General features: G+C 47.3%; 1 protein-coding gene across 4 annotated transcripts in view; it reads right to left on the bottom strand.

Moving 5' to 3' along the window:
- Positions 1 to 1,255: 1,255 nt before the first annotated feature.
- Positions 1,256 to 26,233, bottom strand: part of nbeal2 (neurobeachin-like 2) — a 52,923-nt gene continuing 27,945 nt past the window's right edge. For 3 of the 4 annotated variants that reach the window (XM_042085868.1, XM_042085872.1, XM_042085871.1), the window contains 35 exons: positions 24,365 to 24,524; positions 23,284 to 23,386; positions 22,827 to 22,980; positions 22,106 to 22,261; positions 21,172 to 21,331; positions 20,873 to 20,961; positions 19,836 to 20,573; positions 19,086 to 19,264; positions 18,729 to 18,885; positions 17,414 to 17,557; positions 15,372 to 15,695; positions 14,325 to 14,474; positions 13,706 to 13,863; positions 13,211 to 13,335; positions 12,770 to 12,887; positions 12,386 to 12,543; positions 11,825 to 11,958; positions 11,543 to 11,650; positions 11,337 to 11,432; positions 10,920 to 11,044; positions 10,541 to 10,681; positions 10,133 to 10,263; positions 9,907 to 10,016; positions 9,634 to 9,751; positions 9,355 to 9,452; positions 8,572 to 8,685; positions 7,944 to 8,030; positions 7,717 to 7,826; positions 6,828 to 7,000; positions 6,512 to 6,606; positions 6,256 to 6,372; positions 5,815 to 5,976; positions 5,535 to 5,683; positions 5,098 to 5,233; positions 1,256 to 3,740 (listed from right to left, as the gene is read on the bottom strand). In XM_042085868.1, coding sequence (XP_041941802.1) covers positions 3,630 to 3,740; positions 5,098 to 5,233; positions 5,535 to 5,683; positions 5,815 to 5,976; positions 6,256 to 6,372; positions 6,512 to 6,606; positions 6,828 to 7,000; positions 7,717 to 7,826; positions 7,944 to 8,030; positions 8,572 to 8,685; positions 9,355 to 9,452; positions 9,634 to 9,751; positions 9,907 to 10,016; positions 10,133 to 10,263; positions 10,541 to 10,681; positions 10,920 to 11,044; positions 11,337 to 11,432; positions 11,543 to 11,650; positions 11,825 to 11,958; positions 12,386 to 12,543; positions 12,770 to 12,887; positions 13,211 to 13,335; positions 13,706 to 13,863; positions 14,325 to 14,474; positions 15,372 to 15,695; positions 17,414 to 17,557; positions 18,729 to 18,885; positions 19,086 to 19,264; positions 19,836 to 20,573; positions 20,873 to 20,961; positions 21,172 to 21,331; positions 22,106 to 22,261; positions 22,827 to 22,980; positions 23,284 to 23,386; positions 24,365 to 24,524 — 5,388 coding nt within the window. In that variant the 3' untranslated portion in view covers positions 1,256 to 3,629. The remainder of the gene's footprint in view (positions 3,741 to 5,097; positions 5,234 to 5,534; positions 5,684 to 5,814; positions 5,977 to 6,255; positions 6,373 to 6,511; positions 6,607 to 6,827; positions 7,001 to 7,716; positions 7,827 to 7,943; positions 8,031 to 8,571; positions 8,686 to 9,354; positions 9,453 to 9,633; positions 9,752 to 9,906; positions 10,017 to 10,132; positions 10,264 to 10,540; positions 10,682 to 10,919; positions 11,045 to 11,336; positions 11,433 to 11,542; positions 11,651 to 11,824; positions 11,959 to 12,385; positions 12,544 to 12,769; positions 12,888 to 13,210; positions 13,336 to 13,705; positions 13,864 to 14,324; positions 14,475 to 15,371; positions 15,696 to 17,413; positions 17,558 to 18,728; positions 18,886 to 19,085; positions 19,265 to 19,835; positions 20,574 to 20,872; positions 20,962 to 21,171; positions 21,332 to 22,105; positions 22,262 to 22,826; positions 22,981 to 23,283; positions 23,387 to 24,364; positions 24,525 to 26,233) is intronic. The other variant, XM_042085870.1, reaches the window with a different exon arrangement.

Here is a 26,233-nt window from a genome sequence, read left to right as displayed (position 1 = left end):
TGTCTTTCTGTAACCCTTGGTTACTGATATGTACTGAGGGGTGATGACACATGATCACACAGCTTCACCTAAGCGCTGAAATGAAATTATACACAAACCAACACATCTAATTTGTATAATGCATAAATCAGATATGATTCAAACATGCATGTGTCAATCTGCAAGTACATGTGTCTGCAGGGACCCAGAGTGATGAACTGATTTGAGCAGGTAGGCCTGCAGATTTCAGGAGACAAATAATGATCAATGTTTTACCAGACTCATGTTTCCTTGTTGCAGCATCTGTTTGGGTGTGTTGAGCTTGTATGTGTTTGTGTCTTGGCACATGCCATGGCAGTGTGAATGCAGGAAATGTTGGCATCCCCGCTCAGCAAGCAGCAGTGGACCCAGAGAACACAGCAGTACAGTCACAAAAAAAAGTCGTCTAGGGGGTTGGGGGTTGAGGGTTCTGATTGTTTGGGTGGCAGTTAGAGGGTTGTTGTGGGACAGGAGGGTTGTGGTTGACAGGGATATATCAAACAACAGGAGGAAGGTTACTGTATGTAGAACCAAGCAGGAGATGCTTGTTATTATCCAAGACGAGGTGTCAATCCCCCCCCCAACAGTAAGAGGATTCTGTGACAGAGTTCAGTTACCCCCGGTCCCCACCCCCACCTCCTGCAGCACGCTCTCCTCCTCGTCTCGTCCTCTGTACTGCCCGCCTGAATTGCCCCCCTCGGGGTGTTTATGAGGACGGGGGCAGGGGTAACAGGATATTCGGCCCTCTGAGGGATCAAAGGAGTCTGCTCTTTTAAATAAAATGTGGAGTAACTGTGACCTTTTAAACTCACACAGAGTGCAGGAGAGGTGGAGAGGGACAAGCATGAGATGCATCATTCATCAGAATAACTGATTCTGACTCTTTGCAACAGAGTTATAACGTCAACAAAAGTATCTTACTGTGACGACAATAAACATTTATCGCTAAATCACGCACAGGAAAAGATTAGACAGCGAATGTGCAATGTCCTTACATAGCATTCTGGTGTTGCTTACCATAATGATGAGGTATTTCCGTGTTTAGACAGTGCCAAAACACGGCTGAATCACACACACAAAGACACACACACACACACAGACACACAAATAACCACAACACAGAGACAGACATAAAAGGTCTCTGATGCCCTAATGTATCATTGCAGAGTACAACAACAGGATCTGGGTCACATTTCTACACATTTATTGACTTCAATAAAGTCAGGTCTGCACATGCTCAGCAAAACACCATTTTAATTCAGCAGGCGACACAGTATATTCACTGGAATCTTAAAGTAAAATTTGATCATAGACTTACATTCACAGACATAAAGCAACAAGATTGACAAATATTACAGCAAGTCATCTGGAAGGATGAACAATGATACGTGTGCCACGAGAAAACCATGGGCCGATATGGCATTGGAGAAGATTTGAAAAGATAGACTAAAAACACATAAGGACATCTGTGAGAGACATGGCTTCAGGCCGTTATTGCATTCACCCAAAACAGTTCCCTTTAGCATGATGGCAAAGCCTTGGAGAGAGTGGAGGTGCGGCACAATGGCGGGGCTTTTGTGTGAGTGAAGGGAACATGTGTCTGTCCTGCTGTGGCAGCTCATTCAAGCAGACGGCTCGCTGGCTGCACAGGCACTTCACAGGAAGTACATTCCAGTGTTCCTTTACTCCAAGTGGCGCACACACGCGCACACACACACACACACACGCACACACACACACACACACAAAAGCAAATATATATACACACAGGCAGGCACACACACACACACACACACACACACACATACACACAAATGTGTGCTTAGACACACACACACACACATCTGTTTCACACTCGCTCAGGATAAAAACAGCTTCAAAGCATTTCAGTGCTCAAGGGGAAAAAAAATATCTGCAGCCTTCAGCATCAGTACAGTAATGGTTACAGCAGTGTTCAACCAGCTTGGTAGTGGGGCAGAGCATTCATGCCACTTCCTCACAAGCATGCTTTAGCCAAACCAGCCCATACAGTCTCACTCCAACCTGACATGGACTTGTGTGAGCTTGCCAGTTGTGTTGTGCAGACATTTAGCTAAACTATCCGTATTTACTCAGCAGATAATATTTTAACCTCGTTCTGAATTTGGTGAGTTTGGTTTAAAACACACACACACATATAATTAGTCCCACACTTAAAGAGGTTTGTGTGATGTTTTTGTTTACATAAAGTGCACTCAGAGTGTCTTCTTTTAATCCAGTTTATCTCCACTTCTCAGGGAAAAACCTCCAGATTGTCTAGACAAGCAAACATAAACCTGGATGTAGAATCTAAGTTAACCCTCATAGACAGGCAGTTAAAAGCCTCTATATGAAAAATATGTCTTATGGAATTACTAGAACTGATCGGTGATATTCATGATTTAGTCGGGAATGGCTTTAAATGCAAAGTGAAAAAGTGGCATTAGTGATTGAACAAACAAGAATTCTACTGCCCACATTATACTGTGAACAAAAAACAATAAACACAAGAACAAAGGCACTTCATCGATACAGGAGTAAAAGAGGCAGGAGGAGTGTGTGTGTGTGTGAGAGAGAGAGAGAGAGAGAGAGAGAGAGAGAGAGAGAGAGAGAGCACAACTCATTGATTTATCTGCAGTGTGTAAAATCTGGTTAGTTTGCGTGGCTATAAACAGTAAAAAACTGGCATTATTTGGCTTAAGTGTGTGTGTGTGTGTGTGTGTGTGTGTGTGTGTGTGTGTGTGCGCGTGTGTGTGCGTGTGCGTGTGTGTCAGTGCTTAGTGTGGAAGCTTAGTAATGGGTGGACTAAAGTGTGAAAAGCAAGAAGAGTGATAAATACAACATAATCTCAGTAGCATGAAAACCCATTAAACTGATACACACACATGACCATTCTCTTTCTCTACATTTAAGGCATCAAAGAATCTCACGCAGCAATTGATAACAGTATCTTGCACTTTCAGTAAAAAAAACGACAGAAACCAATGAACACGCGTTCACAATCATTATTACTTTGCAGCTCTGAGCTCACACAGCAAACCCAGGTAGCCTCCTGTGTTAATGTGTCCCTCTTGTGGTGTACTGGGGTACTACAGCAGAGGCCCCTCCACAGGAAACAGAAAACACATTCAAATGCACGGAATTTAAGATCCCTTACTTTCACCAAATGTCAGACACACACCAATACTACAGCAGAAGTGAAGAGTCTGCTGGAGAAAAACTAAAATCTTTGGAACGGCCTCTTTTCAAATTAATAACTACCACATAAAACACCTATTTTGGAAAAGAGTTTCATTTAAAAAGTGCATCTTTGGAATATAATTGCTTCGGTTCCCTTTACCCTCACTCAGCTCACTCATATAAAAACAGTGGTGGTGGTGGTGGGAGGAGGGGTTCTCTCTCCCCGGCAGTGAAGTCCAGAGGTGCAGTGGTCAGGTCCTGAGACAGTCCTCATGGCTCTCCTGACCCCGGTCCCCTCACGACCGCTGGCCCTGTCTGCAGCATCGGGGGCTGAAGGCACGGTGGTGGTAGTGGTGGTGGTGGTAGTGGTCAGCGTGTCCCTGCCCTGTGTGTTCTACCCTGCCGTGTCCCTCTCACTTAGCTGCGTTGGCCTCGGTGGGGTTGTACTCCGTCTCCCCTGAGGACACCTGAGAGATGCGGCGCGTGGAGCCCCACAGCCGACGGGAGAACTGCCCCGAGCGCACCTGATGAGGTGTGGTGGTGAGAGAGAGAGAGATGGAGAGAGAGATGGAGAGAGAGAGAGAGAGAGAGAGAGAGAGAGAGTGTGTGTTAGGGAGGGTTGCTAACTTTAATACACTGTAATCATGGCCAGCATGCAAAATTCATATTGTTGAGCGTCTGTTAAAAACGGCACTTAAATACGTATTGAACCATTCTAACAACACACAGGGGCAGACGTACAAAGGGAAGTGGATGACATGATGATGCAAACCTAAACCGTTAAAGGCACCCTTGGCAGTTTTTTGACCTTAACATAACGTTTCCAAAATATTTGTTTATGGCACATAACCTCATAACATGACGAACGGCACTTCTGCCAATGTCTGAGCGGCCCTCTGTAGGCGCTTACCAAACTAGCAACTTTCTAGTTTCGGGTAGGAAACCCCCCCTCCGAAATTGAAGCAGAAAAGAGCTGCTATGCTACAGGAATTCAGAGATGTTTTTCTACAGACTGCTGTCGGTGCATTGCATTCCCTCCCATATTATATCGGAGTTGTGCATTTGACTGCAATCTGGATTGCAACTGCTTTTAAAATGTGTTAATGTTTCACCACAAAACACAGACGTGTGCCAGAATACTTAATCAATTGCTCTGAACACCGCTGCTATTGCATGATACTCCCACTTTTCCCTCAAAACTTCCCACAAATGCATATGCATGAGTAAGAAAGCTTGCCTGATAGCGGTCCTTTACCCTGCAAAATGCAATTTCACTCGTGTGGTCTGTTCGTACATACGATGCCATGTTTTGCATGCACTATTCTCCTAGTACATCAAGTCCACAGTGTTTGGACATATCCTTTATACAAACAAGGCAAGACACTACACATGGACTGAACACAGCTTTGAATGGACCAATGAGCAGCCCCCCAGCATGTCTGCCCATGTGCCCCTGTTTATCAACATGCTCATTATGATGTGTGTTGTGTTTACACCACTGTGTCTGGGGAGGGAGGGAGAGAAGAGAGGCAGAGAGAGAGAGAGAGAGAGAGGGAGGGAGAAAGAGAAAGAGAGAGAGGGGAAGAAAGAGAAAGACAAAGAGAAAGAGAGAGAGGTAGGGAGAAAGAGAAAGACAGAGAAAGAGAGAGAGAGGGAGAGGTATGGAGAGAGACAGAGTAAGAAAGAAGAAAAAAGAGAGAGGGGAAGTGGGAGAGAGAAAGGGAGCATGAAAAGGAGGGAGAGGGAGGGAGAGAGAAGAGAGAGAGAGGGTAAGGGAGAGGGGAAGTGGGAGGGAGAGAAAGAGAGAGAGGGGGAGCAGGAAAAGGAAGGAGAGGGAGATGGAGGGAGAGGGAGAGAGAGAGAGGGAAAGAGTTCACTCACCTCCTCTGGTTTGCCAGCACCCACTACGATGAGCTTGCCGTCCTCCAGCCCAACCAGCACGTGGCTGTTCTCCTTAGTCACCGACACGCTGCGGATGGGCACCTTCAACGGAAGCGGCGACACCGACAGCTTCAGGCTGAACAAGGCACACACACATTTACAGTCATTAAAGGAGAATTCCGGCAATTTTAAACATAGAACTCGGTTTTTTCAAGGTCACCGAAAACTGAGCAAAACTGAGTTTCTCTAAAACAGCATCATTCCATCAAAATTAAGTTGGAATTTGAGAAGGCATGTCCTGGCATGAGGGACATTAAGGATCAAGCTTTCTACGAGAGAGGGTGTGGAAACGGACCAATGTCCAGGCTTAAGTGGTCTTGTGATAGTTGTGAATTATGCTTTGGGCAGACTTGTGTATTGGTGCTAAGGTGTCGTACTTGTGGAGGTCTCGGATGTGGAGATTGCCCAGGGTGGTGCCCAGAATGACGTGCTCCAGCCCCAGGTACAGTGCCGACACCTGCTCCTCCAGAGAGACAGAGGCCAGCTGCCGCCCGTTCACAGAGTACACGTGGATGGAGGACGTCTCCTGGGGAGTCGCACAAGAACATTTCTTATCACAAATGACTTCCTCTCTCTCCCCAAAGTCTTACCGAATTCATTTCATATCATCCATTCGTATAACAGAGAGGGTCGAGGGCTGCCCCTGGGTTGTGGTACCTTTCCAGAGTGCCTGCCCTCCACTACGGCGTGTGCCACCAGGTGCCCCTCCATGCCCACAGCCAGCTCAGTGATGCGAGAGGAGAGGCCGCCCTCGCAAGCCGGACGCAGAGAGCGCAGGAACTGGCCCCTCCGGACGCTGTGCACAATCAGAGTGCCGTCCTGCAGTGGGGCAGAGGAAGAGGAGGATGAGGAGGAGGACACAAACTTCATGTCTGTTCAAAATCTCTATTACTCTGTCTGTTTTTACTAGTTCTCCTCTTCAGTCTACTGCATATGCCTTTCATTGCTCCATCTTGTTTGAAAAACTAGAACTGCAACTTCAGGTCTTTGTTCTTCCACTGCATATTTCCTCTAAGTTGTCTTTAAGCAGTTCCCCTGAAGGACCTAATGCTTCAGTACCAGTTAGTATAAGTGTCAGTGCTACTGCTGCCCTCTGACCTTTGACCCCGAGATGGCCATGTCCAGCTCGGTGCTGATGGCCACGCAGGTGACCTCCTGGTCGTGTCCGGAGAGCACCTGCACAGGCTTCGGGGAGAGTCCAGTGGAGAGGCCGCCCTGTGGAGGCAAAGTAGGGAACACAAGCCTCTCATCAGCCACAACGCACATGTAAAGAATCAGATCTACTGGGATCTACTAGGATCTACTGGGATCTACTGTGTGGGAATCATGTCTGATTCGGACGGTGTGAACAGACCTGCTGCTGCACCTGCCAGATGATGCAAGAGCAATCCCGGGAGCCAGAGATGAGGTAGATTCCACAGAGGTCCAAAGCCAGACATGTGACAATGTCTGTAAAACACATGCACGGACACACACACGCGCAAACGCACACGCACAAGTTTAGATCTTTCTGATTTACCAGTTCATGTGCCACAAATACAATCCTATATAAACATATTTGTTTAATGCTGATATGTTTGCTCAAAGCATTCTACATTATATAACATGATGATTTTTAGTATTCATTTTCACACAGGCATCAGTCCCACAGGCCTGCTCTGTGCCCTCACCGATGTGCCGGCAGATCCTGCCCACCAGCTTGCCCTTGCCCAGCATGGTCACCCTGAGGCTGCAGTCCCAGTGGCCTCCGCTGAACAGCAGGCGTCCGTCGTTGGACACCACCAGCACCTTCGGCCCAATGTCCACGCCCGGGGAGAAGGGCCCGCTCAGGAATCTCTGGGTCCTAAGACACACACACACACACACACACACACAGAGAGAGAGCGTCAAACATTACAACTTCTCAGAACCTCTCACCAAGGCCGTGTTAGACTGGGATGGGCATGTTCAGAGGCCAAGGATGAAAGAGGAGAAAAGCGGCTAATTTTGTGTGTGTGTGTGTGTGTGTGTGTGTGTGTGTGTAGAGATGGAGAAAGGTTGGTCCTTTGATTGTGCCAGCTGTCTGGACTATTAGTTTTCTTCAGCACAGCAACTGTCCCAGCCTGCAGCTGTCTGTCTGTGCTAATGGCGACAGCGTAGTGGACAGCGCAGACCTCCACTCTCAGCAGCTCAAAGCCGCTCTCCCCTCCCTGCACTTCAAAGCACTCCTGTTCTGGCTGTTTTCTCAGGGCTCCATACAACTTAATTACACATGGACATGACCCGCTCTTAAAACACACACACACACACACACACACACACACACACACACACACACACACACACACACACACACACACACACACACACACACACACACACACACCCCTAATTAAAGGCATCTCTTCCCTGGCATGTGGTGACGCAATGGACATCAAAAATGGGGGTGATGAGTAAGGTATGACTCAAATGTGTGTGTGTGAAAGAATGTGTGTGTGTGTGTGTGTGAAAGAATGTGTGTGTGTGTGTGTGTGTGTGTGTGTGTGAAAGAATGTGTGTGTATGTGTGTGTGACACTCACTTGGGGTTGGACACAGTGGGGTCCTTTGTGAAGGTGAAGTAGTTAGCTATGCTTTTATCATAGGGCAGCCAGCTGTGCGTCCCAATCAGACCGTTGGCACTAACTGACACCTGCACAGGAAAAGGACAAGGACGTTACATTGTGGTGTGGACATGACTGTTTTTATGTATGTGTGTGTATGTGTGTGTGTGTGTGTGTGTCTGTGTGTGTGTGTGTCTGTGTCTCACCAGCACATCTGATCCCTGTATAATGAAGGATCTGGTCTGATTGCGGGGCACCACAGCTTGCGCTAGAGGCAGTCCATCACTCACCACCTGTGAATGATAATGGTCGTCATGGCAACACTACACACAACACCTTCTCTAGTTCACAGAACACATACAGGGAGCTCTGAGGACACTACCAGACAGACTACACCAGGCACAGGACTGACAAGTTCCGTTCCCAGAGCGTATGCTACAGCAATTAGCATCCACTATAATCAATGGAACTGGCTACACCAGACATGCTAGCGGCGCACACATTTGAAAATAACTACACCAGTCCTCTAAAACTATTTTTTACACTCCGCAAATGGAGCGCTTCAATTGCACACCCGATGCAGCCTGGCTGTCTAGACATGTACGCACACTAGCTCCCCTTTACTTGTTTATTTAAAGTAACACTAGAAGTAACGTTTCGAGCCTCACGCTCTTCATCAAAAGTCTCGCGCTCTTCATCAAAAGTCTCGCGCTCTTCATCAAAAGTCTCACGCTCTTCATCAAAAGTCACAATAACATGTAGACCATTATGTTTCTATTTCATGGAGCACATCAGGGAGCATTAAAGGGCAAAGGGGCAGATGGTCAGGCCTACCTCCACGAAAGGCCGGAGCTTGTCCAGCTGCTCAAATAGGTGGGGGGGGAGAGTGTCCAAGCGGGCCAGCCGCCGAGAGGCACTCTGTGCAGACATGCGGGGAGGGTGAGGCTCCTGGGGAAACAGACGCGGTCAGACTGGCCGAGATCAGACAGAGTTCAGAGCCATGATGGACGATGGACACACAGCAAGAGACCCAGGGGTCACAGGGAGACGGACGAGACACAGACAGACAGAGGGGCGGCTCTCACAAAGAAGAGACACACACATCAGAATGGCAAAGCCACAAACTGATGGACAACAAAATGCATTTTGGAGACAGACAAACAGTGAGACCGATGACACACAAGGCAGCTTTTTGAGTTGCGTTGCTGGGCAGTTGTTCCAGCACATTCCCATTGACCCAATTATTCTTCTGGAAAACTAATCATCACTAGGCAAATATTTATGATCATCCTGTCAAAACCAGTTTTGTGGTTGCCCAGCAACATTCCCTAAAAAGTTGGCCCATGTATCATCATCACTTTAAGAGACAATCACAGAAAAATGTGAAATATTCAAAGACTAAAACAGATGAAAACACAGACAGAGGGGTGGGTGGCACCATCAGAAGGCTTAGCTACCAATCAGAGTGGCTCTACTCAGATCAACCGATACATGCAGAGCCACCAGCCAATGGCCAGATAGAAGCACATGGGACAGACAGAAACTAGAGCCGGACACTGGACGAGACTGGAGCGGCTCCACTACTGTCTTTGAGGAGAAGAGAAAATCAGAACTGACCTTGAGCAGCTGACAAGGAGTCTGACCGAAGTTACTAATGATGCCTTCTAGAGCTTTCCGCTCGGTCTCATTGGCTATAGCATCCAAATCCACCGCCCCTGTGACATAAAAGCCCAGTGGAGATTTTCATAGAGCATAAAATTATGTCATACTCACTGTATATAACTACACATTCACTACCTTGAAACCACACACTCTCACTCTTTCTCTCTCTCTCTCTCACACACACACACACATATATACACACACACACACACACTATGTACCAATTCTGCATACCTTCATAAGTGCAGTAGTAGAACACATTGAGAGCATTCACTGCCTCTTCTCCTCGCTGCTTGTAGCCAAAGATCAGGTCAATCCACTCATGCAGGTGGGCAGACACATGCTCACTTTCCTGGGACACATACAAACGGGTGAGAACCACCCAAGGCCCTTTAACAGGGAATTGGTGGAGTGTGTGTGTCTGTGTGTGCGTGTGTGTGTGTGCGAGAGAGAGAGAGAGAGAGAGAGAGAGAGAGAGAGAGAGAGAGAGAGAGAGAGAGAGCTCACCAGAGCTTGTCGGTGTTTCCTGATGAAGTCCTCTCGAGAGGAGGCCCAGTGAGGCAGCACTACGTCAGCCACTGGCTCCTGAGACATCTGCAGGCAGCCCAGATCAAAACCTGGATACGCAAGCACGCACACACACAGACACAGACACACAAACAACATCAGTATTATCCCAATTCTACACATATTGCGAGGCGGCTGAGGAGTAAATGGCATAAGACTCTGGTACCGTTCATGTTCTCCAGGAACTCTGGGAAGTAGAAGAACTCTGGAATGAGCTCCTTCACGTCCACCGGGCTCTCCATCCGGGCCTGCCACGCTGCAGCAACCGAGTGGAACTGCCTGTCTGCACAGTCAAACCTACACACACACACACACACACACACACACACACACACACACACACACACACACACACACACACACACACACACACACACACACACACACACACACACACACACACACACACACACACACATTATAGGATATCCAAACCACGGAGTTCCACCCAAAATAAAAATGTCAGTGATGTTTTCTCCTTTAGCCAAAGACAGTTTTAGTTAGGGTTGTCCGGACTGGCATGCAGCTATGGGTAGAAGCCGTGGGCTCAGCCTGGTGCGGAGGCTCCACAGACCTGCCACTCTGCAGCTGGATGTGCAGTCCGGTGAAGGGCTCCATCCGGATCATGTAGTGCATGACTCCTGCGGCGTTGGAGTAGTGTGTGCCATAGTGGAACTTGTCGATCGCACCGGTGGGATCCTCAAAGCTCTCATATCTTTGGAAGTAGTAGAAAAAGATCAAATATATAAAACACTTCAGTTCAATGGTTCACACGTACTTTGTACAAATCAACTCAGACGTCGTCATGATCAGAAATATCAAGTCGAGTAAGTCACTCAACACAAGTAGCCACAGCACTGAACTTGGTGGATAGTATGGATCATGACCTAAGTACAGATGACAGTTCGACACATATCAATGAACACAACTTTGGACACAAGCTCAAGCCATACTTCTCTTTGACGTTCTGTGCATGCCGTGGGTTCACGACCCCAATGGGTTTGGAAAGGTCACGGAACACAGCAGGGTCATCCAGGTCCAACACCGGAGATGTGTAATCACACAGGACCCAAGGAAACTGTTCACATCCACACACACACACACACACACACACACACATTATTATTTTTATATGTTATTTTTGTATTTTTACCCTGTGTGTTTTTTTACTGTGATATGGATCCCCCTGGGTCTGAAATACAGAATTATAATATACACACACACACACACACACAGCTTAATAAACATCCAGTCATGCTAATTATATTATACACACACACACACAGCTTAATAAACATCCAGTCATGCTAATGCCCATGCACTGCACCTAACAGACATGCCACCAGCAGGGCAGTGAAAGACAGACTCACCACTGGGTACTGGGAGAGGTCATTGTAGGTGCGGCCGGCTATGGTGTTGAGCTGCATGAGATACTCAAAGTTGGAGATCTCTCTGTGAACCCATTTCTGCAGGACACAAGGCAGATAGTGATGGGGCAAGGTAGATGGGACAAGGTGTGTGCGTGCATGTGTGTGTGTGCACGTGCGTGCGTGCGTGCGTGCGTGCGTGCGTGTACCTGTGTGAGGTTGGAGGCTTTGAGGAGTTCCTGGGGCGAGCGAGAGCCAAAGTAGAAAAGATTGGGAGGCCGAAGCCCCAGGATCCTAGAGTACACCTTGTTTCGCACCTGTAGAAATAAAAAAAAACAATCATCGCTTTGATCTGTTTGTTTGTTTGTGTGTGTGTGTGTGTGTGTGTGTGTGTGTGTGTGTGTGTGTGTGTGTGTGTGTGTGTGTGTGTGTGTGTGTGTGTGTGTGAGAAAATGTGTGTTTGCTTAGTGCTAGACAGTGGCTTGACTGACCTTCTTCCTGAAGTTGATGAAGTAATGGGACTGGTCAATGAAGAAGAGCTCGAGGGCAGATCTGCGCAGGTTATACCTCCTCAGGTGGACCTCCCGCAGCTGACTGAGGGGTCGCTTCAGGTCAAACCCAATACCTGATACACACACACACACACGTCAAACCCAATACCTGATACACACACACACACACGTCAAACCCAATACCTGATACACACACGTCAAACCCAATACCTGATACACACACATACACATCAAACCCAATACCTGAACCATACACACACACACACACACACACGTCAAACCCAATACCTGAACCACACACACACACACACACACACACACACACACACACACGTCAAACCCTATACTGAACCACACACACAATAAGACTCCAAATTGATTGGAATTTTCTTTTTACACAAAATCTAAAATCTTTACATACACCAGATGCATCATATTAATTAATAATCATACACAATATGTTTTTATTCTACCGGTATATAAACCAAAATAGTTTTGCGTATTATCCCTCCCCTCCTTTCCTCTCTCTCTCTCTCTTACCCTCCTCAGTCTCCTCCTTCTCACTGCTGCCATCGTAAAAGTACAGGTGGTGTGTGGTGACCTCCAGACGTCCTGGCACCTCGGAGATGTTGGTGATGAGCTCACAGTCCTCGGACAGCACCAGCTTCTCCTTCTGGCTCTCCTCCTCTCCCTCCGGCCTGCCAGGTGAAGAAGAACAAGGGAAGAGGAAGAAAACGAGAGGAAGGGGATGGAAGAACAAAGACGTAGAAGAAGAAAGAAAAAGACATGAAGAAGAACAACAGAGAAGAAAGACGTTTAAAAAAAGACAAATCTATAGACACCATCAACATAGCCAGCAGTTTCTCATACTAGCTTCTCCAAAGGGTGAAACCCTTGTAGTGTAGTTGCAGTGGGAGGACTCACTGGTTGAGTAAGAACATGTCTTCATCGCCCAGCTGATCGTCCTCCATGTCGCTCACTTTGGCCTCCTTGGCCACGGCCAGGGGGAGGGTGTCGGAGCTGCTGCGAGGGCTGTCCGCTCCTGGACATCACAACCATCAATCACATCCCATATCACAATACAGTTACAACATATAATAGGCCATATGGTATATAATAGGACAACACAGGACAGGAGGATTCCATAGTAACAACAGAACTACACAAACACAGAGGCCAAGGCACTTTTGTCTGCATAATCATATATTGTATATAATTTTATTTTACAACAAAGCATGTATACCCTCTTATAGTGTATTCATATAGATTATGCACATTGCATCTTGTCCATTTGTGTGTGTGTGTGTGTGTGTGTGTGTGTGTGTGTGTGTGTGTGTGTGTGTGTATGTGTGTGTGCATCTGTACCCATATTATCCCTGAGTGCAGCCGCTTCACTGTGAGAGTCGTAGTTATAGTTGGGCACCAGTTTGAGGCGCATCTTGGAGTAGGTCTCTGCATTGGACAACGTCCACTTCACCTCTGGCTGGTTTCTGTGGGGGAAACTTGTGGTAAATAGCTGTCCAGTAGCAAAATCATTTGGACTTTAGAAATAAATCTGTACAAGCGTAGTATATTGACCATAAATCCAATGACAAACCAAGGCTGCCTTGTGTACATAATAAAAACTATTGTGCTACATTGTTTGCAACTTTGTGCTATTAGCTGTGAAAGACTGTCATTTTTTGCAGTGGTCCAACACCACAATATATCTATAACAACAGATTGTTAAATTATTGAATTTATTTAGTGACTGTGACAAGAATGAATTAAGACACAGATAAGGTTAATATCAGGAGCAGAACACAGACATAGACAGAGTTATATCCAAAGACGTATACAAAGGCAGGAGAGCAGCAGCACCTGAGTGCCCAGGCGGCCCTCTCGTGGGTAAGGAGCCTCTGCAGGGCCTTCCAATGCTTGGCCACCACCGTCTGCTGGCTGACGCTCTGCTTCTGGCTGACGTGGTAGCGGCCATTCTCCACCTTCACACGCTTCAGGTATGGGTCCACGATCACCTCCTGCAGCCAGCCAGCCAGCCAGCAAGCCAGATACACACACACACACACACACACACACACACGCACACACACACAGTGCTTAGGTCACAGAGGGCTCACCACTCATATCACACCACACTTCACAACATTCCCAGAAAAGCTTTCGTATTAATACCCGAGAATGTATTCTCATTACTGTCTGCCTAGTCATAACGGAGAAACATGCATTCACCCACATACAGAGCACAAGCAAATATACATATTCCAAGTGACACCTTTCCTACCCCCCCCCTCTCTCTTTCTCTCTCTATTCCTCACTCTTGCCATCTCAAAAGGTTTGAGGAGTTGAGCTCTAAGAGCTCTCTGTATTGGATCCATTTCAGCTTTTCTAAATCCCTGCTTTAACTGTCAGACATGAGAAAGCCCTGCACTGGGAAGGAGTGTAATGCTGACGAGAAGCAGCATGAGTGAGGATGAAGCACCTGGAACTTGGCCTTGCTGTCGGCGCGCTCCTTGTCTCGGATCTGAGCGGTGTTCATCAGGTCGTCGAAGCAGGAGTTCCAGAAGTTGGACATGAGGTCGTGGCTCTTGCTGAATGTGTCCACCTCGTACTGCTCCATGGTCACCTCCACCTGAACAGATGAGATCAGGGCTTGAATAAGCACACACACACACACACACACACACACACACACACACACACACACACACACACACACTCTCTTCTTCCTTCATTAAACATAACCAGTGCGAGCTGTATTTTGTTGGCAAACCTCATAGCCTGCTAATGTAAAGCGTGATTTGTGTAGACACAGAGATCCAAACACAGCAGATTTATTATGGGTTGCTGTCATAGCAAACACACTGCAGGTGCTGGGGATGAAATGCCTTGTTTCATTTCATTCTGCCAGCTCAGTTATAGTAAGGAATGGGAATACATCTCAAAATTCTCTCTCTCTGCTTGTGTGTGTGTGCGCGCGTGTCTTCTGTGCTGGTCGCTGGTCTCTGAGTCTCTGATCATGAAGCTTTGATCTTAAAGCCTTCCCTTAAGTGTAAAAGGAGAGCAAGCGAGTAGAGATCTCTACACCCTTTTAATCAGGGGGGTGCTGAGAGACAGAGCACACAGAGAGTCTGACCGCTAGTTGGAAAAGAACTCAGTGTGGGAGGGCAAGGACATAGGCTCAGTGTGGGAGGGCAAGGACATAGGCTCGGTGTGCATGGATGTGTTTGTGTGTGCTTCTTCACATCTGTCTATAAGTATACACTAGTTTCCATAGAAGGGCATACATGTTGTTACATGTATTCTGTACTTGAGACCACATGCTTATAAGTGTATGTATTGTGTATTGATGTATATATTATGTATTTATGTTTCTGTGCATATAAATCTAAATAATGTTTGTATCTAGTGAGAACAAATATATAAACGTGTATGACACTTGTGTATGTTTGCATGTGCCTGTGTGTGTATTTGTGTGTATTCATGTGTGTGTGTGTGTGTGTGTGTGTGTGTGTGTGTTGACACTGACATGGTGGTGGTAGAAGTCCTGCCACTCTAGCGTGTTGCAGTAGACCCTCAGATCTTGGGCGAAGGTGGCACTGCCGTTGGTGGGGGGCAGAGAGGGCAGCAGCCTCTGCAGGTTCACCGGGTCAGCGTGCTGGTCCAGCAGCGTCCGCACAATTGGCACCAGCTGGTTAAAAGTCTCCTCGCGTCCGCTGGCGTCGGCTGCTGTGCCTTCAGCTGGCCACAGGGGGGCGCCCAAGCGGCCCAACAGGAAGCAGACCTCCTCCCAACTCAAACACAAGACTGTCTGCAGGAGACTGTGCAGCTTCACACAGGCCATCACACACACCTACAGAGAGACACAAAAAGACAGTGAGAGACAGAGTGGGAGAGAGAGATGGCGAGAGAGAGAGAGAGAGAGACTGAGTGGAAGAGAGAGAGACACAGAAAGAGAGAGAGAGACAGAGTGGGAGAGAGAGAGAGTGTGTGTGAGTGTGTGTGTGTGTGTGAGAGAGAGAGACAGATTGACAACTGTATCTGTGATTGATAATGACACTTTGAAAACACTGACTTTGAAGAATAAGACAAAGGCAGAAAACTACAAACTAGAAACAGATAACTTGAAAAACATAGCTTTCTAAGAGGACTACCAAAATATGTCCTCTATGGCCAGTTCTAGGAGGTTGAAACAACTGAACCCATAAACCCCAGGCTGCCACTGCAAAATTAGGCCACAGGACAAAAGACTGAAGGACTAAAGGACTGGCAGAGAGAAGCCACAGTGGGACTACACTGGTTAGGAGCAATGTCAAAAAGACACTGATGGACATTACAGACAAAGAACTGAAGAACACTTCTTTCACCTAGATGCTTTGAATGCCAATTGAACACTTTTTAAAACCTCCACACACACACCTACAGAGAGAGACTGAGAATCATATATAATATACATATTATGAGAAGATGAGAATCATATACATATTATATACATATATATATATATATATATATACATATATATATATATATATATATATATATATATATATATATATATATATATATATAGAGAGAGAGAGAGAGAGAGAGAGAGAGAGAGACAAGTGTGTCCGTGCCACACGACAGCAGGTTTAAGATGACGACCACATGACGGTGCTGAAGTGCTCCTGCTCAGACGTGACCTAGAATGACGTCACGTCGCTCTTGACAGGAAGAACAACTAGTTCCTGTGGTGCACAACCACCATTAAATACTTCAGGTTCTCACAGGGAAGGTCTTATTTTGTGTCATTGAAATCTACACACTAGTTCTGTAAATGATTGAGGATGGTAAAACAATACTGTGATTGCCATACCAGAAGGCACTTTGGGAAACTCTAAACTGTATTTTTTTTTTTATTGGGAAAGGCCATCTAAAGACAATATTTTGAACGAAGTCAAATGCTTCTTAAGTGCAAGTCAAAATATTTGGTTTCTGAGTGAGTGTGTGCGAGTTCTACTTCTACTCCCCCTGGCAGAGTGTTCTAACTATACTTCTTCTAAAATATCTGTATGTGGAGGATGGGGCCATATTTGGCCTGGTATTTCCAAACAGATGTTCTGAAATGCCCGGGTCATGGGGGATGCTGGGAGATGTAGTGTTTAATCACATTGGTTTTTATCTGTCAGATGGATTAGTCATCTACAAACAGGCTTCGACTTCTCCTCAGACTTAGAGACACACTAGAGATCTACTAGACAAAACAAGGTGTGTGCAGATATATTGTGTGTGTGCAGTGCCCTCATCTGTGTAGCACATCAATGGCGAGAACCAAATGGAATAAGTCCAATGCGTGTGTGTGTGTGTGTGTGTGTGTGTGTGTGTACCATTTTCTTCATGTGGACATAAATAAATGGTTAAAATGTGTGTGTGTGTGTGTATATATGTGTGTGTACCATTTTCTTCATGTGGACATAAATAAATGGTTAAAATGTGTGTGTGTGTGTGTGTGTGTGTGTGTGTGTGTGTGTGTGTGTGTGTGAGTGAGTGAGTGAGTGAGAGAGAGAGAGAGAGAGAGAGAGACTGTACCTGTGGGTGCTGTTGCTGGATGTATCCTGTGATGATGCGCAGGCCGATGTGGGCCATCTCTCTGAGCTCTGGGCCAGAGGGGGACGCAGGAGGAGGATGCCATGCCTGCAGCCTGTCCAGCAGGTTCACCATGCCCTCAAATATCTACACACACACACACACACACACACACACACACACACACACACACACAAAGAGCGTGCACATGCCCGTACACATGCACACGCACACACACACACGAACACAGATACACACACAAACAAATGAATACACACAAACAAATGAATACACGCACAATGCTTTCAGAAATCTGAAAGACACTTGACATTCCAGTCCGGACAAACAACATCCCAATCTACCCACATACAAACTGAAAACAATACAACACCCACCTACAAACTTGTAACACACACACACACACACACACACACACACACACACACACACACACACACACACACACACACACACACACACACACACACACACACACACACACAGGCACCCAGGCACTCCCAGTATACTCCAACAATGACAGGAAATGTATCAACCCTCACACATTCCCCCCCGAGTTCAGTCACACCCAGTTGGACCTCTCAGGCCCTGCCTCTCTCCGCTATTCCCAAATCAGTTCTAGCTCTTCATGTTCAGTGCAACAGGGTGTTCTCAGAGATATACCCTCTCTATTGAAAACACCACTTCTCTATTGGACATCACTATATTTCGACCAAACAGGAACTGTTGAACTGTTGTAACATAAATAAACACACACACACACACACACACACACACACACACACACACACACACACACACACACACTGAACCCACTCGATTAGAAGCATGAAGTTCATCATGACAATGACTAAAGTCCTTTTAATAAAAGGTGGACAAATTTTCTTAAGGAAGTCCACATAAAGATTCCTCCTTACAGTCCTAAACATAAAGCTGTCCTGCTCTACAAATCTTTTCAAGGTAACAAGAATCCTGGAGAATTCTAAGATAAGGTTGAGTCTAGTAGTTTCTGTCTTGTGACGAAGAACCCTCCACTTGAAGGATCATCCAGATAAGTCAAGTATATTTGCTCAAAGTGTCACATACCTAATACTCATTCAATAACCAGGCCATCCATTTGATGTTAAAAGGGGAAATTATATTTTTTTAACTGACAGTTTTGAATCAACTGACAAGTTTGTATCACCTTCGACTAAAGCTGTACAGGACACTCAAGACATTTTTCCTTAACTGTGAGAGAGTTATGGGATGGTCACGTGACCGTGGGTGGCGCTGCGCTGGGTGGCGGCAGGAGACTCACCTTCTCACTCCACAGGTTGTGATTGTCAGTGCCCTCAGAGAACAGGAAGTCTTGGAGCAGGCGCAAGAGGCGCAGCAGGTTAGGGTGGTGAGGTGGAGTCACGCCGGCAGCATCGCGCAGGTCCGACAGAGACGACTCCAGCATCATCTCCAGCAGACTACACACACACACACACACACACACTGTTAAGTGTTACGCTTAATGTTAAGTAGGCCTCTACTCATTTTGTATACATACGTCTGCCTCTGTGTGTGTGTGTGTGTGTGTGTGTGTGTGTGTCTGTTTGTGTATGTGCTTGTACATGTAACTGTGTATGCTTGTATATGTAACTCTCTCTATCTGTGCGGGTCACCTCACCTGCGTTTGATGTCGTCGGGTGGACGGACCAGCTGGCAGGAGCTGCCGAGCTTGGTGAGGACGGAGAAGACCTGGCCTCTCTCCCTCCACACGGCGTCCTCCGGCCCCTCGGCTCCGCTCCACAGCACCGAGAACACGATGTTGGTCAGCAGGTTACACAGCTCCTCCTCGGGGGCCTGCTGCAGGGGGGGGACACAGCGGAGCCGTAATAGTGATGAAACCATTTGATGTGTTCAGCAACAGTGTTCAAAAGCGCTATAAAGAATACTGGGGCTAAAACAGATGTGACAGCTCAATATTCACACACACACACACAGAGAGAGAGAGAGAGAGAGAGAGAGAGAGGAGAGAGAGAGAGAGAGAGAGAGAGAGAGAGAGAGAGAGAGAGAGAGAGAGAGAGAGAGAGAGAGAGAGAGAGAGAGAGAGAGAGAGAGAGAGAGAGAGAGAGAGAGAGAGAGAGAGAGAGAGAGAGAGAGAGACCAACCCCACAATGAGTGCTTATGGTTGTGAGATGAAAGGAAAAGAGGAAGGGAGGGAGAAAGAACAGAGACTCAGTGACGACCTCACTTCCTCTTTCTACACTTCCCTTCAGCTACTGGCCACTGCCCAGGTGTAGAGACACAACTCTGATCACTGACCTCTCTGTTCCCTTTCAGAGCTGGTGTGTGTGTGTGAAAGAGTGGAGTAGGTATGCACCGATGAGTGTGTAAGTGTGTGCATGTGTGTGTGTGTGTGTGTGTGTGTGTGTACCTGTGGGTTGGAGGTGTTGGAGATGCTGTCGGCGGTGGGCTGCTCCGTGCTGTAGCTGGCCTCGTCCAGCACGTTGGACAGGCTGGAGCTCTTGCGTGGCCGCGGCCCCAGGAAGGGCTTGCTGTGCTCCAGAGGCGAGGGGGTGCCGGCCTGGCTGCCGGCCGGCGTGTGCGACGCCCCGTTGTGCCCGGCGGTGGCGCCGCCAGCCCCCGCACCCGACTGACCCAGGTCCAGCTCGAACGGGGAGGTGCCGAAGGGCGAGAGCGGGTAGTAGGCGCCCTCCTCCTCCAGACAGGAGGCCGGGATGTCCACCGCGTTGGACAGCGAGGACGAGCGGCTGCTGCGCTCCGTCGAGTCGAACGACTTGAAGTGGAGCGACTCGCCGAGGCCCTTGAGCGAGGCGCGCGGCGGCGACTGCGAGGAGTACTCCGAGAAGCCCTCCGACACATCCTGCTGAGCCTCCTCGTCTTCCTCGTTGTCCTCCTCCTCCTCCTCGCGGGCCCTGTAGTTGATGAAGACGTCGGCGGCGCGGTCGTCGGTGGCGCTGTCGTCGCGGCGCAGCAGGGGGGGGCGGGATGAGCTGGGGTCCAGGGAGCTGTGGGGGCTGGAGCTTGATTGGCTGGTGGCGCGCGACTCGTACGACTCCTTCACGTAGAGCTTGGTCAGGACGTCCTGCCAACCAGGCTGCCGGGCCAGCTGCCGGACATACTCCTCACTGGAGTAGATCAGGTGGAAGAGCTGAGAGAGAGAGAGAGAGAGAAAGAGAAAGAGAGAGAGAGAAAGAGAAGAGAGAGAGAGAGAGAGAGAGAGAGAGAGAGAAAGACAGATGGCAGAAGAGCTGATCAGTATTTCCTTTTTTGACATTTTCAATCTATTAATCACCTTTCTTGTAGACACCTGTTTTACTTTACTTCACCCATAAAGGTGTTTAAAAGGTACAATGGGAAATCTACCCAACTGAGCATACAGGATTTAGGGCATTAGGCCTGATGGAAGGTGAAAGGTGAGGAGAAGCTGTTAGTGTTGGTGCTGCTCACCTTACGACACATGTCGAGACGCACAGTCAGGTCAGAACGGTGAGACAGGTACACAACAGCCAAGAGATCTCGGAAGTTAGGAGTTGGATCTGAAAACACACACACAAACATAAATGTTGATAAACAAACTCACACACACACACACACACACACACACACACACACACACACACACACACACACACACACACACACACACACACACATTTCAAGTGCAGAACACATTAATCCAAACACCCCCTCCACACACACAGACACATTATCACTCCAGACTCTCTCTCATTCTGTAATTAACTTACCTGTGGCCAAAACCTGCTCGTACAGACAGCGGATGGTGGTCATGGTGACGGGGGTGTCTCCAAGGAAACAGACCAGACCAAGGTAGCTGGAGTCTCGGAGCTTGATGCGTTGTTTACTGCGCTCCTGCATGCGCTCACTCTTCAGCACTTTATACAGCACCTGGGGAAAAGACAGAGAAATCACTTACTTATGAACACCCGACATCTGACTGTGTATGAAGTCTACCCAAGCAGCACAAATGGCAATATTGACATATTTCAAACTGATAATGGACATTTGACACAGCCAGACTGTCACAGCATATGGGCAGTATAACGTGCAGTAGCACAGTGGTGTAGTGACGACTAAATGTAATTGTGTCTGAAATGAGATCCAACTGAGAGTGATGAGGGGAGTCAGGGAATGTGCCAGTCCTCTAGCAGAATATAGCCACACAATGCCATACTGATGAGAAGTATGCTGCAGAGGTGAGAACTCTAAAGTTCATACACACACACACACACACACACACACACACACACCTCTTTCCATCTTGTCTATCCATGTGCCTACTGTATTTCTCTCTCTATCTCTCTCTCTCATACACACACGCACGCACACACAATTATAGATTAAAACGTAGGCAACACTTTCTTGATACAATCCACACTCCCCCCCCCCCCCCACACACAAGCACTAACAATCTCACACATGAACACTTGCTCTACCATGGCACTGCCAAAGCCACACCAATACAGGGATATGAAAGTATATGTATATCAAAGATATCAGAGTGGGCAGAGGGAAGATTTCTCTTATTTAACTGAAGCAAATAGCAGAGCACAATCATCTCTTATGTTTCTGGCCAGCATTTCCAGTGTCTCCAGATACATTCATGTTATTGAGATGAATCCGTGTTGTGTTGTGTTGTGTTGTGTTGTGTTGTCCACTGACCCTGAACACCCTCTCGCGGGTCTCGTCGGAGAAGTTGGGCTTAAGCAAGAGGCAGTAGAGCTGCTCCACCCCCCACTCCAGCAGCACGCTCAGGGCCTGGTCCTGCGGAGGAGTGCAACGCAGCACACTGTACACCACGTCCAGAGCACTGATCACCTGGACACACACACACACACACACACACATATACGCTTAGAGTATACACATACACATTACACACACATACACTGTATACAACATCCAGAGCACTGATCACCTGGACATACACACACATATACGCTTAGAGTACACATACACATTACACACACATATACTCTTAAAGTAAATACACATACACATAACACCTGAACCAGTGTTTCCTAAACTTGTGGCACACTATTTACAATAAGAAAATCTCATGCCACACCACCATGATATTAATGCCCCATGCACTCACTGCCAAATATTTTGACACATAATGCTGGCAAGCTACGCTTAGAGTATATACACACTGTACACCACATCCAAATCCATCTATCCAGAGCACTGATGACCTTGACAGACATACAGAGTCTTCTCTATAACATCAACACATACACCTACAAAGTGAACAACAGTGGTAAATATTGCACGAAGGGATGAACAGCAAAGAGAGGAGAGAGAGAGAGAGAGAGAGAGAGAGAGAGAGAGAGAGAGAGAGAGAGAGAGAGAGAGAGAGAGAGAGAGGGCCGGCAGGATGTACCTGTTGCTCATCCGGGGCGATGCAGGCGTAAGCCAGCACACTGTGGAGCTCCTCTGGGCTGGTGGACTTGAGCAGGAAGTCCTTGAGCAGGGAGAAGAGCGAGATCTGGACCGTCTGCTTCTCGTCGGACAGAGGGCTGCCGTCCTTCTCCACACTGGGCACATGGATGACCACAGACACACAGATACACCCATGAGGAAGACAGTCACAGGCATACATGTCATGGTATGTTAATGTCTCAAATGTGCTTCTTGTCATATCCCATACTATAAATATTATGTGTCATGCGTCGTGTGCGTGTTTGTGTGTGTGTGTGTGTGTGTGTGTGTGTGTGTGTGTGTGTGTGTGTGTGTGTATATGTATGTGTGTGTGTGCTGGTGTCTGTGTGTGTTTGTGTATGAGAGAGAGATGTGTGTGTGACGTGTTGTTCTGTATGCGTGTGGTTTGGTTCTCATACCTGTAGTGAGTGCGTATGGAGTCCAGGATGTATTGCACGCCATACTTCCTCCGCGTCCGTGGCTTGCTCTCCTTCAGCACAGTGGACAAGTACTGGACGTGGCCTTCACACAACACAGGGAGACAGACACATACACCTTCAACTCACTGACCACATGCCTCTATACAGATACATACACCTTTAACTCACTGACAATATGCCTCTATACAGACACATACACCTTTAACTCACTGACAACATGCCTCTATACAGACACATACACCTTTAACTCACTGACAACATGCCTCTATACAGACACATACACCTTTAACTCACTGACAACATGCCTCTATACAGACACATACACCTTTAACTCACTGACGGCTGACAGCAAAAACAAGCAAATGGATAACATAAAAGGGCTAGTTAAAATTTGGGCACATAACACCAACGGCTGGGGAGGTTAGGTTGGCAAAAAGCCCCAGAAATGGCCACTGGCTCAATGGTGTCATTCCTCCCTCACAGTCTCAACTGCGTGTGGTGTGTCTTCTGAATCCCTAGTGCTCTCAGCAGGTGTGGGGGCGGCTAATGCTAACGCTAACGGCTGCCCTGGCTGGCTCAAAGGGCCTCTGTGTCTCCAGTGGGACCAGCACTCTGCATATGAAAGGAGCCGTGCTTCAGCGTTTACCCAGCATGCACTCTGATGTGCACAGAGTGGAGGCATGACTGTGAATGTGGAGTGTGGCTATGAATAACTGGGCTTGTGTGCAGGCGAGTGAGTGCGTGTATGTGTATGTCAGTGTGTGTGTGTGTGAGAGAGAGAGTGAGTGAGAGATTGAGAGAGCAAGAGAGAGAAAGAGAAAGAGAGAGAGAAAGAGAAAGAAAGAGAAAAAGAGAAAATGTTTATATGCAAGTGCTGAGTCTCTTTATGCATGATATATTTATGAGGGAATGTGTATCTTTGCATATTCATGTCTGTGTGACTGTTTGTTTACACATGCATGTCTATATGTGTTTGTGTATATTTGTGTGTGTGTGTGTGTGTGTGTGTGTGTGTGTGTGTGTGTGTGTGTGTGTGTGTGCGCGCCGGTCTCTCACACACCCAGGCAGACGGCGAAGTGGCTGCGGCTCCAGATGCGGAAGTCGAAGAGCAGGTGCTGGTAGAGCTGTGAGAGCAGGCCGCTGCTGCCCTCGCTGGACACCTGCTCCAGCAGGAACTGGCAGGCCATCAGCACACTCATGTCCATCATACGGCTGGGCACCTGCACCCAGGGGGAGAGGAGGGGAGAGAGGGAGGGAGAGAGGGAGAGAGGGAGGGAGGGAGAGAAAGTGTGAGCAACTGGCAGGCCATCAGCACACTCATGACACAGTGTGGGAGTTAGGCAGAGAAAGTAAAAGTAGAGGAGGAAAGGGGTTATGACAATTTGATTACACTTTGTAAGTGTTGCATGTTGAGATAGATAAGTGTGCAGGACATTTGCTTGCGAAAGCAAAGGTGAGAGTGATTTATGTAACACTGTAGCATGTAGGTTGACATGGACAAACCAGCAGAAACATTAAACAGAGAGAAAGAGGGAGAGGTAAAAAGAGAGTGCATGACAAAGAAAGAGACAAAAAGAGAGAGAGAAGGGGCGTGGTTAGGACAGAATGTGTGTGTATTTGTGTGTATGAATGTGTGTTGTGTGCGTGTGTCCTTGCGTGAGTACGTATCTAGGTGTGTAGGTGTGGGTAGAAGAGAGGTGATGTCGACATACTTAGTCGAGTGACTAAGTATGAGTGTGAACAAATGGCAGATAAGATCAGCTGCCGTGAGAAACCATTTGCTGAGAGGACGAGAGTAGAGACTGAGTCATCTGCACAAGTACATGATACTAATGGAACATGCTGAGGGTATTGAGAGCACACACATCTGTGAACATACTTATGTGTGTACATTTGTTTATTTCCTTTGGTGTGTGTGTGTCTGTGTGTGTACATTTGTTTATTTCCTTTGGTGTGTGTGTGTGTGTGTGTGTGTCTAACTCTAAGGGACTGGTAGCCTAACAGGAAGCTCCACCTTGCAGCCATATATACCAGTGTGTCCGGTGAGACGTCTAGACGCCTACTGTAATCAATGTCTGCACACACACACACACACACACACACACACACACACACACACTAGACAGCATTATCGCATCGCAATCGCCAATTGCAATATGAACCAACACAATTATCAAATCAGCAATTGCCAAAGCTACAAATAATCGTGCACAGTTAATCTTGTCACATTTATGACTTTATTTATGTCATCCTCCCTGACTGTGCCACTTCTGATTGGTTAGTGCGCAAGAAGCACAAAACCCCCGACCGGTGAGCTTTACAGCCAATCGGGATGCTGTGCCTCCCACGCACCAGGCACACTCACCAATCAGAAGCGGCGCGACTTAAAGAGACATATATGACAATATGAGGAGGACATACTTTACATACACAAATAACTCCCACACACCTACAGGTACAGCCCCAACTGTTCCTAAACAGCCAAACAGCTTCAACACTCACAACATTCAACTACACGGCTTCATTTCATCAAATAATGACATAGACCTCTGTGAAAAAGGAGTCCTCTCCTTTTCCCCTACGACAAACATTTGAAAACTGCCTTGTGCCATACCTGCATGGACTGCAGCCAAACACACTCACCTGCACTCAGTTTGTTTTATTGCTGTTTATGTCTTGTGTATGTAGGTGTAAGTATATGTCTTTATACTGGGAGATTTTAACCGTGATTGGGTAAATGGTACAGACCACCACCACCCCCACATTCCCTATAATGGTTTAGCCCAGACCTAATTGGGTAATTGCCTAGCCTATTTAATGGCAGGCTTATTTCACACAGGAGAGAGACACAATAGACTGGAGATGCAGGAGATACAGGAGGACACATGGGAGTGCCAGAGATCCAGGGCCAGGGAAGTTATATGTTTGT

This window comes from Alosa sapidissima, chromosome 3 (assembly GCF_018492685.1).
Source record: "Alosa sapidissima isolate fAloSap1 chromosome 3, fAloSap1.pri, whole genome shotgun sequence".
Taxonomy (NCBI): domain Eukaryota; kingdom Metazoa; phylum Chordata; class Actinopteri; order Clupeiformes; family Clupeidae; genus Alosa; species Alosa sapidissima.
This window is presented reverse-complemented; position numbering and strand designations above follow the sequence as displayed.